Source organism: Kogia breviceps, chromosome 1, assembly GCF_026419965.1.
Source record: "Kogia breviceps isolate mKogBre1 chromosome 1, mKogBre1 haplotype 1, whole genome shotgun sequence".
NCBI lineage: Eukaryota > Metazoa > Chordata > Mammalia > Artiodactyla > Physeteridae > Kogia > Kogia breviceps.
Window position 1 is genome coordinate 74,598,885 of NC_081310.1, and position 16,050 is coordinate 74,614,934.

Genomic DNA, 16,050 nt, shown 5'->3' on the forward strand with positions numbered 1-16,050 from the left:
AGGAAAAAATATTTTTTAAATTAGTTAATGAATTTACTTAGTTATCTGTCTCATGGAGCCATTGAACTTGGCAGCCCCCAAACTCTCTCTCTCTCTTCCCAGGGTTGTTTTCAATCAATAAGCATTTATTTAGCATCTACTCTATGCCCAGTACTGTGCTCCAGACTATGAGTAGTTTACAAGACAAAAACAATAATTAAAAAGAACACCAATATTTTTGCAATGGTATGCACTCAAAGGCACTTACAATCAAGTACATATAAGATAAAAATAATAGTAATTTATGGCACAAACTTCAAGTGCAGTAAATAGACTAGGGGCTGCTGAAGTACACAGGGAAAACTTATTTGTAAAATGGGGATAACAGTTCTTATGCTTGATACAGGTTTGTGAAGATGAAATATGGTTATAGTTTATCAAACACTTCTTCATATGGTAAATTTGGAAAAGACTGAAAACTCACGAGAAAAAAGAGACTTCTGGGGTCACATAGACTCTCTCTTCTGGATGAAGAAGGAGTTAACCTGCCTGGCAGTGCACAGGGGTATGGTGGGTCTGTTCAGCCAATATAAGCAGTTTACTGTGACGTAATTCTTGTAACATGAATCCTTGCTGGGGTGCACCGGTGGGGCATGCTGGAGCCTCACAGAGGAGCCCCTCTCTAGCCTGCCCCATGAAGTTCAATATACTCTCTATAAAAATGCAGTAAAAAGCTCACTTGCCTTCACACTGCCGAATGCTTTTGACTCCAAATTATTTGGAATAGAAATCCTGACTGACAGTATTTGGGGGAAGAAGATGGATGAAATATCCTTAAAGGGAAAAAGGAGGAAATGAAGGAAATAAAATGGCTGCATTTTACCAAACTGGATGGTCATTGAAAGACACTAAAATATTTTGAAAACGTATAAGCCAGGGCTAACATAATTTCTAGCAGCAAATGATGTTGTGTTCCTAATAGTGGGTGGGGAAATTAAACCCTTTCTTCTAAAGATTCAAATAACTTTGGGGAACCTGGGCAATGCTAACTGCCACTTCTTCATTATCACAAAGAGTCAAGAGTTCCTGAGTCTCAAGATTGGTTAGGTGTGGGGACGTGCTCACACTTCTTCAATCAGTGCATTATCCAGAGTGTTTAGCTCCTGCACCAAAAACATAAGATCAGTTTGCTGTGTATAATGGTAATAATACTTTATTTAGCTTTTGGATTATCTACAGATTTATCTGGATTGTCCCCCCTCCCTTTCTGTTTTTGGCTGCGTGGCTTGGTTTTGTGGGATCTTAGGTCCCTGACCAGAGATAGGACCCAGGCCCTCGGAAGTGAGAGCGCTGAGTCCTAACCACTGACCTGCCAGGAAGTTCCTGTGGATTGTCCCTTATTAATAAGAATAATGTCACACTGGCTTTCATCTGAAATCATAACAAATTCTTTTATGAACTACATCAACTGTCGCCCTTATTTCTTCCACCTTTATCACCCATCAGATCTGAAGTGTGTACCGGTTTTATACAAAACACTCTAAGTACAGGAGTCCTTACTCTCAGGCATTTGCCTTTCCAGCCCACCACCAATACCACAATGGCCTAGTCTGGTCTAGTCTAGAGTTCTGGACACTGATGATAGGATGATAAGAGTGGTGACAGCAAACACGGTAGTTTTCTTTTATGACATTGACGTCTGATACTTTCAGAAATAATTTAAACATTCCTAACCTGTGCTTAATGTAATTTTATGACTTTCTCACTCATAAATTTAATCCACACTCAACTGTTTTTATTTCTAGGCCACATAATCCTTTATAGGGTAATAAGTAGTGTAATTTTACTACCCATGGTGTAAAATAACTCCCTTTTCTTATGTCTCTCTTGCCTTCAGTAGATTCTCATTGCGTCTAATATTGACCAATTCTCTGTTTACTCTACAGATTAACTTATCTACACTTCTCTACAAGTGTAACTCCAATTATTTTCCCTTTTAGGATTTGCATAGACCCAAATGACCTAAATGTTTAGGCTATCTATAAATAATCACATATATTTAAAAAAAATCACCTGAGTTAAATTATCTTGAGTTAATCTGATGAAAAAGGTGAGCAGATTGGAAATAGCAGAAAGTCAAGACAATAATTATGTTTTTATGGCTGATTATCTATTTGCACCCCTTTCACTACAATGTAAACTCCTTAACTGAGGCCGGATTTTATTCCTTTTTTATTCCCCCAGTACAGTGGTTCTCAGTGTGCATCCAGGTCACCTGGAGGGCTTGTTAGAGCTGATTGCTGAGTCTCAGCCCCAGAGTTTCTCATTCAGCAAATCTGGAATGGAGTCTGTGGACTATCTAACAAGTCCACATATCTAACAAGTTCCCAGGTGAGGATGACCCTGCTGGTCTAGGAGCCATACTTTGGAAACCACCGCCTCATCACACAGAAGGCTCGCACAAAATGCTTGTTGAACTGAAGTAATCCAGTCAGAGGAAGACATTAGAGATAAAACAGGCCAGTAAGAATTAGCGTATTAGTTGGGATAATAGCTAAGGCACTATTACAAAGAGATCTCAAGTTAAAGTGGCTTAAATATGATAAAAGTTTATTTCTCACATAACAGTCCTGACGTAGGTGGGCAATCCAGGACAGAAAGGCAGCGCTGCTTGCCAAGTTCAGGGACCCAAGCTGGGGTTCGACCCTCCCCATCTTTCTCTTAAGGCTTTCATCAATGGGTCTAACGTTCCGTTCCAGCAAGTGGGAGGGGGAAGCAATTTCCTTTAAAAAAGATGTGACTTGGAAATTGCACACATCACTTTTGCTCACATACCGCTGGCTAGAACAAATTTATACCTTGCTGCAGGGTGGGCTGGGAAATGTAGTTTCTGCCTGAGACTATGTGCTCTACTAAAATTAAGGGTGAGAGTTCCATTCCAAAAGGGAAGAAGCAGAGATTGGATACTGGGGCATAGTTAGCAGTCTCTGCCACAACTTTACGGCAAATCCACATATAAAGTGACAAAAATCTGAACCATAAATACAATAAGAGTTCTTTGTGTATCTGCACATATTGTTTTCTGGGAGGGGTGGTGGGACGGGGTGGGGTGGAGAAGCATTTATGCTTAATACAGAGGTTGTTATTTCGAAATTAAGATGAATCAAAAGGCAACAACTCTTCCATTTACCTTGACACGTCAACATGCCAGTACATCAAAGGGACACCAGAAAGTTCTTTCCTCAAAGGAGGAATATGGAGGAACAGGCGGTTTGATGAATACGAAATTCTGGAAGGTGTGAGAACGGCATTGAAGTCATGATGGTGGCTGGTGCAGAAAGGAGAGTGGGGCTGAGCGTGCGTAGGAGTGGCATACACAGTGGTAGTTATTGCAGAACAGTGGGAAGGAAATAAGAAGGAATACACAGATGCCCAGATACAATATGAACCGGTGGAGGTAGCTTATGTTGGCTATTGTGGTGTGAGATATGAAGGGAGACTTGAAGAGAAATGAAACCTACACAGGCATCAGGGAAGACCTTGAAACAGCAGGGGTGGGAGTTGTGAAGCACTGAGCTAGAAGAATGCCAAAGTTGAAAGGTGTCTTGTTTATTTGTTTCTCTAGAAAATAAGTAGAAACAATAGGTAAGAGAAGCAGCAGCAGTAGCTAGGTTGGGCATCCATTTAGATATGGGGAGTGGGGAAGAGACGCCCCAGGGCAAAAGCACATGCATTCTGCATGATGTGATGCACACGAGTCACCAGGGCTTCCTTTGTCTTCGTACTGAGCTTGCAGGGGTTTTAAAGATGACTAGAAAATAGTGAGTAGAAAAGGCAGACATGAAAACAATGTAATATAATAATCATTGAGGAGACACCAAGCTCAGAAATTCCACTATTTGTTAATCTCAGGAGAGGAATCCATCAGAAAGCAATTTCTGGCCTTGAATTCCCATGAGTACTCACCTCCCCTTCTAGTGTAGGCATAACACCGTTCTTGCTCACTGGCTGGCTGGTTCATGGTGGGAACACTTATCTCCCCAGATCTGGCTTCCCTGGTCATATCTGGACAAGCCACACAGTTTTTTAAAAAAAAATTATAACAGGAGCTCCTTTTTGTGGTGGAGGCTGCTGAAAACTCAAGCAACTCACTGGATAAACTATGTTGTTGTTTTTTAATCATTCAACTATTTATTGAGCATTTATTTGTTGCCAATGTACTAGATAAAGGACATATAGCCATGAATATAAACGACAAGGTAATTCTGATAGCCACAGGAATAAACAAACAGAAAGCATTCCAAGAGTAGGATCTAACTCAGAAGCTGGGGGTAGAGTGGAGAAATGAGGGCCTTCCTCTCTCTGGTCCTTGAACAGGCCTGGCTTCTTCTCAGATCAAGCACTCAGGGAAAGATTTCACCCTTATTCCTACTGATCCTCAAACTATGTGTTTGAACTAACCATTGCTGTCAGTGAGCTTCCCCGTGGGCCAGGCAAGTGCAGGGAGATGTGGTGGTAAATGCCAGGCACACGTGTTACTTCATCCTGCACTCACAGATAGGACAGGGGACATGGCTTTCTTCCCAGGAGGACTCTGTATCTGAACATCTTATCTGAAAAAAGGGATTAAGGTGGATATGATGAGTAAGACAGTGACTAGGTAAAAGTAGATTACTTTATTAAAGAGTCATATAAAGTCATGTCACCATCTGCTTTTCAGAAACACTTCTAGAAAATGATGACTGTCATCCTGTTTTACCATGTGTATGTGGATAGGAGTGGGGAAGGAACATTTAAAAAAAACGAGTTGCATTCCACAAAGCCAACATGGTTATACCCAATATTAAATATTCTATTCGAGAGCCACTGAGTGCAACATTTAGAAGCCATATTTCAAATAATCAAGAGTGAATGCCTGAGTTGATGTATTCCGGGGAGGTACAAGACTCAGAAGACTTTGGTTCTAGTTGCTAGTCTACCTCTCACTGGCTTTCCATGTTCATCTCCACACAGACAGGGAGGATTCTGAGGATGGGGACTGTGTCTCATTTCTAATTCTTGGTGTTTAGATGGTGCCTGCAAAACAGGCACTCCACAAAATGCTTGTTCATTGGATATATCAGGTGGATCCACATGGAACTGCCAGCTTTGTTGGTAAAAAAGTAATAAACAGGGCTTCCCTGGTGGCGGAGTGGTTGGGAGTCCACCTGCTGATGCAGGGGATGCAGGTTCGTGCCCCGGTCCAGGAAGATCCCACATGCCGCGGAGCGGCTGGGCTCAAGTAAATAAAATAACCCCATCCCCCCCAAAAAGGTAATAATCAAATACTGACAATTTCACATGGTTCAATCTAATATTTCCATTCTCAATTTGCTCACATACTGTATGGATTTGCTTTTCCCTAAATGCAAATTTCATGTTTCTGTGTCCTAGTTTCTGATTGGAAAGCCCTCCCTCTCTCCTATCCTGCATCTGTCTTATTCCTTCCCTAAACATCTTGGTTAATTGCTCATTCCTGTGCTGAACCAACATATGCTAGCTAGTATCTCTGTGTGTTCTCCTCTAAGTTATAGGCATATTGCATTCCCCCTGTGCTTTTCACAAAGCAGGCCCTACATAAACTTGTGTCATAATGCTGAATTACATATCTGAGGATAAGTCACTAATGCTCTGAGCCCCAGTATCCTTCATAGAGAAATAAGATAATCCCAGCCTAGCCAATACAACAGAACTGTTGAAAGTTAACATATGAGGGCTTAAATGATTAACGGTGAAGCCTCCAGCTTGTCTGTCTAGGGGGGTGTTTGAAAATGTTACGTGCTAGCAATAGGCAATCTGTTTTCAGCTCAATTTCAGAGAGGAATTGACTCTTCCCAGCCAAAAATATTTCAAAAGTCCCCTCCAGCTGACAGAGTGAAAAGAGAATGTTGGTCACACAGGGAAAACACAGTGTCGATGATAACAGACACAGTCATGATGTTAAAGAGGAGACCAAGCGCTACCCCATGGCACAGTCCCATTACCTAGTAACACAGGCACAAAGTGCTGGACAGAGTGAACCGCAGGAAACAAAGCCTGGAAGAAAGCAGCCTAAAGACTGTGCTCTGTGCACAAACCAAGACCTTTGAGGGAATAATTATAAGAGCATTGAAGGAAGACAGAAGGCAGGGAGGGAGATGTGAGGGCTAAGACAATGGGACATGCAGGAGAGGAACAGAATCTAGACTAGTCAAGAAGGGGCACACCATTTCCTTGGGCACACTTATAATTAAGAGGTACCACTGGGTTCCTAACTAGGAGAAACTACAGACTAGTAATAATGTGTGGCTTTAGGCAAGTTACTGAGTCTTTCTTTACTTTTTTGAAAAAATAGCACTAATAGTTTCTATCTTATGATATAAACAGTAAATGAGATATCGCATACAAACACACAAAGTACCCAGCATATAGCAAGTATGTAATATGTGCTCTTATTATCTAAGAAACTATAGATACTAAGTTTGGGAACTATAAGGTCTGTCACTCTCAACTAATCCTTTTACTACCTTCATGAATTCTCCAGTTGAAGAATTCTCCAGGGAGAGTCCTCAACTGTATGTGCTTGACCTATTATATGCAAAATCAATAAGCTGAATGCCTTAAAGCAGCAGTGACCAAGAGACATTTGTGATGATTGAAATACTCTCATCTGTACTGTCCAATATGCTAGTCAATAGCCATTGAGGCCACTGGGCACTTGAAAGTGCTGCTGAGGAAATGAGTTTTTAATTTAGTTTTAATTAATTCAAATTTAAATGGGCACATGCCATATTGGACAGTGCAGCTTCAGAGCACATTACCCCACATACAGCAGAAGATATTGTGCAGGAGCCACTGTGACCTAGTGGGACTTTGGATCAGATGACCTGACTCTAGCTCTTGGAAGCTGAACTATCTTAGGCAAATTACTCACCACCACCTCAGCCTTGGTTTCATCCTTAATAACATGAGATTGATAACAGTTTCACTTTATTGTGTTATGGGACTAAATGAGAGAATATATATAAAAGCAGTGTTTCTTTAAATTTAGCATGCATTAGAATTACCTGGATGGCTGTTAAAACAGATTGCTGGGTTCATCTGCAAAGTTTTGCTTCAGTACGTCTGGGGTAGAGCCAGAGAATCTGCATCCTTAATGAGTTCCCAGGTGATGCTCATGTTGCTGGTCTGGAGACCACACTTTGAAAAACACTGTTATAAGATATTGAGTAATGGTGCCTGATACATAGTGAGGACTCAGGTATTATTGTTTTATGATTAGCATTTTTATGGTCTGCATCAAGAAGATTTCTTTAAAAAAATCCATATTTCATTAGGACTCTCTAGCTCATGTTCTGACATTATTTTGATAGATGTTTGTGAGGCACCTACAAAAGGCAAGATACCTCCACTGTATTTTGAGTGACAGTCTGTCAAGGTGGGTTTGAAGTACGGTTTGTCAGTAGGTGGAGCTACAGAGCACCAAGTTACCTGAGCATTACCATCATCTGTTTTTCATTTCAACTCTCCACAAAACATACAGAAAAAAACAATTAAAATCACCTAGAAGGTAAGCCACAAGTTGGATTTCTCTCCAATTTTTCAACTCGATAAAAAGATTGTGCTGAGTCCTGTAAATAGCAAGTGGAAGGGGTGTAAAAACAAATCTAGGTTCTAGCCTTGGCTCTTTCATCAGCTTCCTGAGATCAAGGGACATCTCTCTCAATCATTATGGACTTGGATATTAGACTTGATGAGTCCTCAGGTCACTTTCATACAACAACGGGATTCTCACAAGCCCAACCTCTTCTGTACAGGGATTTGCTCCTTAGAAGTTACCACAAGTCATCTAGTTTCCCTCCTCTGAGATTCTTTCCATGGTGCCTTTAGTTCTTTGGATGAAAGGTGTGGCAAGGGGGTAAAAAAAATACATGGACAGTTTGATAGATCCATCTTTAATTTAGTCATTTTCCAGTATTCATACTAGGGTTTCTTTGAAAGGACAAAACCAACCAAACAAAAAAAAAAGAGGCTTGCAGAAAATATGCCAAAGAGGATCCTTAGAGCCCACTCTAGACAACCCATTCCAAGAAAAGATCCAAAAAGGGTCTTTTAATTTGGATTCTGGGATGCAGTGTTAGGTGTACTTACATCTGTTCTGATAAAAGGACCACTCTACTTTCTTCTTTCAGGAAACGAGTAAAAATTCTTTGCCCAACATGCTTGCCACTCATATATAAATGGTGACAATTGGCAAAAAACAAGTAATTTCTGTTACAAAATCAATCAGGCCCCGGTGTGCTGAGTCACAATGATCATTTCCGCTTTCAGGTGTGGGAAAGGGATGTGCAGAGAAGGTAGTTTTTAGAGTGACTTGCTACTACTTAGACTGAGGTAAAGGTAAGATGAGAAGCTCCCACTCACTGGGAAAATCTGACTTGTCAGGCCAACTACTTTTGCAGTCAGGCAGAATATACTTTGAAGTGTCTCTGAAATAAGCATAGAAGACAGAACTTGGGACCGGCCTTGGGGATTCTGAGTAACAAATGTGATCAAGGTTGGCTGAATCCAGGTTTAAAGCTGGCAGCTATTGGTTGACTTGCTGATATAAATAGTATCAGTAGTTCAGGTCTTAGATATTTCCAGTACCCACTTTCAAAACAAGAATGCGTGGAGTCTCAAACGTGCCGACTTCTGTGACTTCTCTCTGACTTCTGTGCTGATGAAAAAAGCACTATTCTTAGGAATAAGGAGTAAAGGTTTTGATCTTGGATTTGCTTCTTACTCACGGAGAGATACTGTACAAGCTAATTGTACTCTCTGAGCCTCATGCTCCTCAGGTGTAAAACGGCAATTCCTCTCCTATAGATTTCACAGTGGGTTGGTGATTAAACTGTGAGACAAATGCAGTTTTTTATTTTTGCGGTACGTGGGCCTCTCACCGTTGTGGCCTCTCCCGTTGCGGAGCACAGGCTCTGGACGCGCAGGCCCAGCAGCCATGGCAGCCGCTCCGCAGCATGTGGGATCCTCCCGGACAGGGGCACGAACCCGTGTCCCCTGCATCGGCAGGCGGACTCTCAACCACTGTGCCACCAGGGAAGCCCAAGGAAGTACTTATTAAGAACATAATGTATGGACTCGGGCTTTTGTACAATAAATAAATCAAGCTGAAATAATGCAACCTTCTCAGAAGGTCATACCGTGTATCTCTGAATTTAAAAAACAAACAAAAACCCCAAATAATACTTGCTAGAATAGTCAGTGTGGTTTCTTGGGAAATAAACAGGTTAAATACAATAAAGCAGGTACCATCTCAGTGACAAATGAATGATAATCATCAACTTATTTTTATGAGATCTGAACACAAATTGGTTCAAATGGCATCCCAAGGATTATAAGCCTAAGACTTCTACACATTACTTTTTAAAAGGGGTGGGATAGATAAAGTGAGCATCTGTGACAGTAAGGACTTCAGAGAGAGACAAAAATGAAACACCCATTTGCCAAATTACTACTTACCTCAATCACATTTGTGTGAATGAGGCCAAGTGTGCCTCACATAACTGAGGATTCAGATAGCTATGCCTTCTTTGTTTGCTCTTTTTTTCCCCACAGAATCTCGCTGATGGGATTTAGAACATTGCTCTATTTGAAGGCTACAAATCATTATTCATCAAATGAAGCCAATGACCAGGTATACCAAATTGTGTGTCCCCAAACTATAATTGTTCACTTGTGAGGAAAGCTGCCTTAATAGGAGTGCGTGGACCACAAGATAGAAAAGACTTTTTGTGACTCGTTGAAACTTCCTATAGAAACCCCACCAATTTCTTCACCTCCTGGCACACGGGATATGCTAATTCTTTGGCTTTTGCTGACCCAACTTGTAAAACCTTCTCTAAGTGGTCCTTGTTCGTCTTCAGTTTTTCAATTTCACTCTTAATTGGAGCAAATTTCTCAATCACAGCATCTGCCACCACCAGCTTGTAGCGAGCGGTGTCGATGCCAGCACTGCCGCAGACCACCTCCTCCACAGGGAGCCCTGTCACTGCTGCGTGGATGGCCACCAGGTTGGACACGCCCCCTCGGCTGGCTGGCTCGTAGGTGACCTCCGAGGTGAAGTCCGTCACAGCCTTGCGGAACTTCTGCACTATCTCCTCCGGGCTGTCTGTTATTCTGACAGTGGCCAGTTTATCAGGGTCTGATTTTGACATTTTAGCAGACGGATCACGCAGGGATTTTACCTTCTTCATTGATGCTAGGTAAAAACACCAACACACACGTACAAGAAGCAAAAATCAAACAAAAAAACAAAACAAAACAATAAAACACCAATAGGAATGTCAGTGTCTAGATCTTAAAAAGTGCCAAGAACACCAAATAACTTTATTATTTTTATCTGAATATACTCGTAATAAATTAGCAATTTCTATAAGCATGAAAGTAAAGGTATCTGAAATGTGTAATAAAATGTTAATATTTTGATCATATATTCATGCATCTGTTAATGCATATATACACATAAAAACATATAACCTTACACAAGTGAAATTGTATCAATCATACTGTTTTTGCTGTGCATACCTGTTTAAAAAAGTATTGTCTATTTCCTTCTTCTCTGCTCTTCGTTATTGGCTAATCACCCCCTGCCCACAACCACTGCCCTTCCTATCCCCATGCCAGTTTTCACAACCTGTGGCATCTTTCCATTTCTTTACCCATGATTATATAAGTAATTACCAACACACACACACACACACACATGCAAGAGTGACAGAAGTGACTTTTCATTGCTCTGATAGAATCAAGATGTTAAGCTGTGCTTCATAAAACTTGTGTTATTAATAATTGCCTAATTTATGGCTATTACAGAAACATATAAAGTTGAAATAGGTAAAATAACAATTAGCCAAAGTATTAAAATAGTCCTCGTTGCTAAAAGAAGGTTGATTTCAATGCATGGGGTGCCCTGAATTTATTTGTGTGAACTGTTGGAATAACTTAGTAATTTATATCCACCTTATGCTTCTAAATTGATACTAGGCACATGTTATACTCTTTAAAATGCAGTCACCTTAACAAAGATGGGCAGAGCTTAGGTTCAGTGATCTCTGCCCCTGCCACAAGTTTACACTGCTACCAAAATGCTGATAGAGATTTATAGCTTTTTTCCTCGAGAAGATTCCAGACCAGCATAGCCTTGCAAGCAGATAAGGTTTTGGATTCAGTAGGTAGATTGTACATTCTATCTCAGTTGTGTATTTAAGAAGGCAAAGTGCAAGGATGATCAATGCCCTCTTGTTTTATCTAGATTATGATCCAGCAGTTCTCATTCTTATGACTTTTGTTTTACTGTGAATAGAGAAGGCAAGGTCAGCTGGCTTTGGAACCAGAGGAGCTCAATGTAGGGCCCAGCTTTGCCACCAGCTAGATACGCAACTTGGATACAAAGTCAGGCTTGCCAAGCCTTAGTTTACTCATCCATGAAATAGGGAAAGATACCTGTTCTACCAAATGATATATGTTTATATATATACATACATACACACACATATATATATATATATATATATATATATATATATATATATATATGATACTCTATAATGAAAATGATTATTTGTAGTTTCTAGTCTCTCCCATACTTTTCAAAATTTTGGTTATTTTAGTCAATAATCCAATGAGGTCTACTAGTCCTACATTACAGAAAAAGATGGGATTCTCATTATAAATCCTGAAATCTGTTCACGACAAAGCCAAGTTTAGTCCCAAGAAAGTCCAAAGCTTCTCAGTCCGTTATCCAATCCTCTCTTCAAAATGCATCCTAATTTAAAAATCGTATGTTTGTTACTTACTCAGAATGGACTTGGGCACTGGGAAGAACTCCCCATACTTCTTGTTAAACCCCTGTGCTAGATCCTGAACTAGCTCCATGTGCTGGACTTGATCCTCCCCAACAGGAACGTGTGTGGACCTTTAATAAAAGACAGAGAAACTCAGCAAGGCTCCTGCTTATACTAAAATGATATTGCAAGCAGCTGCATTTCCCATGCCTATTTCACTGCTCATGTTCAACAAATGTTCACCAGCTACAGAGGGAATGTTGAGACCCAAGTCTTTATCTGTGTATCAGACAAATGCCAAGGAGACATTTGTCTACTCTAGTTCTGTTTCTTCCATAGCAGAAGAATACAGCCTTCAACAGCAGGGTGACAGGATCTTGCTGTGAGGGAGGAATGGTATCTTATATAGCATATGTTCCAAGCATAATTGTATTTTAAACCACTCCTCTCTTCCTCATCCAGTTAGCACATATAATCCTAGCTTTGACCAGATGCTTTTTACTTCAGAGCTTGCACTCACACTTGAAAGACACTCCACCCCACTCTTCAAATCAAAGATGGCAGAAAGCTCTTTGGGCAAGAGTTTTCCTTCCCTGTCACACGGCGAGTAACTCAAGATCTTTTTGGAATATGCTCTTTCGTTTTCAAGTAAATTGTAATCACAGAACAATTAATATACTGCAGGGAACTTAAATGAACAAAATCTATTAGTACAATATTGATGGATCTCAAAAACAATGTTGAATGAAAAAAAGCAAGTCGCAGAAGACGTGTAGAGTACATGAACATTTATCTTAAAAGTACATATGACAATATTATATATTGTTTATAGATGCATACATAAGTATAAAAACATACTGGAGGGCTTCCCTGGTGGCGCAGTGGTTGAGAGTCCACCTGCCGATGCAGGGGACATGGGTTCGTGCCCCGGTCTGGGAAGATCCCACATGCTGCCGAGCAGCTAGGCCCGTGGGCCATGGCCGCTGAGCCTGCACATCCGGAGCCTGTGCTCCACAACGGGAGAGGCCACAACAGTGAGAGGCCCGCGTACAGCAAAAAAAAAAAAAAAAAAACAACAAAAAACAAACCATACTGGAAGCTCCTCTACAAATTCATGATCATAGCTGCCTCTAAAGAAGGAAAGAGAATGGGTCTGGGCAAAGGAACAAAGGAGACCTTGATTTTAGCTGCAATATTTTATTTTATTAAAAAATGAAGATGTAAAATGAAAATTATCAACATATAAGGACTTTATTTATAATTAGTTTAGTCCCATATATAAAGTTTGCAGTGTTGGATCATGAGGAGGTACATCAAACAAGGGAAGAATTAACCATTATAGAGAAGTCTTGATGGGGAAAATGTTATACTGAAATATTACTGGGGAAGGAAACAGGTGATTTTAAGTATTTAATGTTTGGCTGGGAGTTGACATTTGATAGTATAGTTAACAAAATGCTGTAGTATCTTGATCAAGGAAGTTTAATATTCTGCCTGTGAAAGCAGCAGCCTTAAAGTTAACTTGAATATTTAAATGACAATTGTACGTATGAGTAGAACAATAACAACTTTTCAAAACAACCACAGAAAAGAAAAACTGCTAGAAAACTATGGTACTTTGTTATAGAGAGAACCTCCTAGCCTCGTGGTTTATTAGTGGTCCTTGAAAAACTGGAAGAGATATTATTTTCCTTATGAATTACTGTCCACAGTCTACTGGTTTATTGAAAATAGTTGTGTAGAGCATGAGGAAGTGAAGGTAGTTTTGACTAGCATAAAGACTAGCTACTTTATCCCTGATTTAAAGCTATACTACAAAGCTACAACCATCAAAGCAGATTTTACTAGCAGAAAAACAGACACACAGATCAATGGAACAGAATAGAGAGCCCAGAAATAAACACATGCATGTACAGTTAATTAATCTACAACAAAGGAGGCAAGAATATACAATTGAGAAAAAAAAACTCCCCTCAATAAATGTTGTTGGGAAAAATGGACGGCTACATGCAAAAGAATGAAACTGGACCAGTAACTTACACCATATACAAAAATTAACTCAAAATGGGATTAAAGACTTGAATGTATGACCTGAAACCATAAAATTCCTAGAAGAAAACATAGGTGGTGATCTTCTTTACATTGGTCTTAGGGATATTTATTTTGGATCTGATTCCACAGGCAAGGACAACAAAAGCAAAAATAAACAAATGGGACTGCATCAAACTAAAAGGTTTCTTTGTGAAAGAATTAAAAAGTAAGGTGCTGAAGGTGAGAGAATGAAGCAGGATGAGACCTGGTAGCAGTGTATCCTGGTGACTATTCTTTTTCATGTGATACATCTGCTCAGAGAATGAAAGAGCCAGGCAGACAGGAGTAGGAGAAAAATCTAAGGCAGAAATACTAACCTTAGATAGTATTGTTGCTAGTATTGTTGTGTTGCTTAGTTGAGCAACACAAGCAATTGGGCTAGGTGCACAGCGCACTATTCTGCTCTCCTGTTGAATTCTGAGCAGGGAATTCAACTAGCACCCAGGTAGACAGAAGGTGGACACAAGGGCCTTTCATAGATTTTGTCTATGGGCAGACACTATTTGAATACAGTTTTCTTGCTCCAATATGGATTTTAAAAACCCAACACATAAAAATCAACTGATCAAACAAACAAGTAAAAGGCCCCAATAACAGGGCCTATGAAAAATATCATGGAACAAAGGAAAGGGAACTTTACCCTTCAGACCCTGAGGAAGGTCAAACATTTGAAAATGAACTTTTACAAGAAACAGATAGTTCTGTCTTGTTTTTTAAAGAAAATTGCTGGGTAACCTCAATAGGATTAAAAAACGTATGGCTGTTATGAGACATGAGCAAGTAATCGCAAAAGGAGAAAAACATAGGTGGTGACAGAAAACAATAAAATGAAGGGAAAGTGAAATGATGAAATAAAAGCAAACACATAATAGAAGAATTGGAAGCAGGAGGAGCAGAATCCTAAGGACAGGTCATGTCAGTGACACGGATAAGAAATTTGAGGCTCTTCAGGAACTCAGAGCAAGAGGAAATAAAGAAGTGTGATGAGCAAATGACAGGTTGGAGGACCATCCTCTGATCTAAGATTATGGTCTTCCTCTGGAAGACATCAACACCATATTAACGAAGCAATAACCTCAAACAGAAGGAGGCTTTACTGAATTAAGAACAAACAAGTGGGCTTCCCTGGTGGCGCAGTGGTTGAGAGTCCGCCTGCCAATGCAGGGGACACGGGTTCGTGGCCCGGTCTAGGAGGATCCCACATGCCGTGGAGTGGCTGGGCCCGTGAGCCATGGCCGCTGAGCCTGCGCTCCACAGCTGGGGAGGCCACAGCAGTGAGAGGCCCATGTACCGCTAAAAAAAAAAAAAAAAAGAATAAACAAGTAAGCAAACAAAACTGAGTATACATATTGAAGGAACTCAACAAGTTTCAGGAAACATACACTGGAGAATCACACCAAAACACAACCCAGAGAAAATTTTAAATGGCAAGTTAAAGAAAAAAATCCTGCATGCCACAGTCAGAAAATAAAGACAAAAATAAGAGAAATCAGGTTGATAATACAACAATGGAACAATGTTTATAGGGTTGTGAGAAAAAAGTATTAAAAACCTAGACAAGCTGTGTTTTATATGTGAACTATAATAATAATGATGATGATGATGATAATAAAGTAGCTAATAGCTACTGAACACTTTCTATATGCTGTACACTTTGTTAAGCACTTTTAATGTATTATTATTGTACTTAATCCCATTTTACCGACGAGGCAAGCTGAACGAAAGAAATTCTCAGGCATGTAAAGGACTGGAAAAAAATTTGAAGTAAATCTACGGACTAAAGAACTCAGAAATGGAGATGCCAAGGTATAAGGATTGGCTGTAAAGACTAAAAAGTCGTTATTTATAAAGTCTTTATTTATAAAGTCTAAATTTTGGTTACAATTTGAAATAGAAAATGATGTAGTCTAAGATCAAGCCATTTAAATAACAACAATCTATTGAAAATCCCAGGTTAGTTTATAAAATCAAAACGAAGTGTGAGTATAGACCGAGGATCTACAAGTGTGATTAATAACCCATCTTACCACATGATATCACAATAACATTTTTTATTTGGAATGATTAGCAAAAGATTCAGAAACACATTTTTGAAAAGAGAGAAACTGGCACATAAATG

General features: G+C 39.9%; 1 protein-coding gene across 4 annotated transcripts in view; it reads right to left on the minus strand.

Moving 5' to 3' along the window:
- Positions 1-7,933: 7,933 nt before the first annotated feature.
- Positions 7,934-16,050, minus strand: part of WARS2 (tryptophanyl tRNA synthetase 2, mitochondrial) — an 88,336-nt gene continuing 80,219 nt past the window's right edge. For 3 of the 4 annotated variants that reach the window (XM_067034141.1, XM_067034147.1, XM_067034132.1), the window contains 2 exons: positions 11,853-11,971; positions 7,940-10,255 (listed from right to left, as the gene is read on the minus strand). In XM_067034141.1, the coding sequence (XP_066890242.1) occupies positions 9,807-10,255; positions 11,853-11,971 (568 nt within the window). In that variant the 3' untranslated portion in view covers positions 7,940-9,806. Of the gene's footprint in view, positions 10,256-11,852; positions 11,972-16,050 lie in introns of all 4 variants that reach the window. The other variant, XM_059054508.2, reaches the window with a different exon arrangement.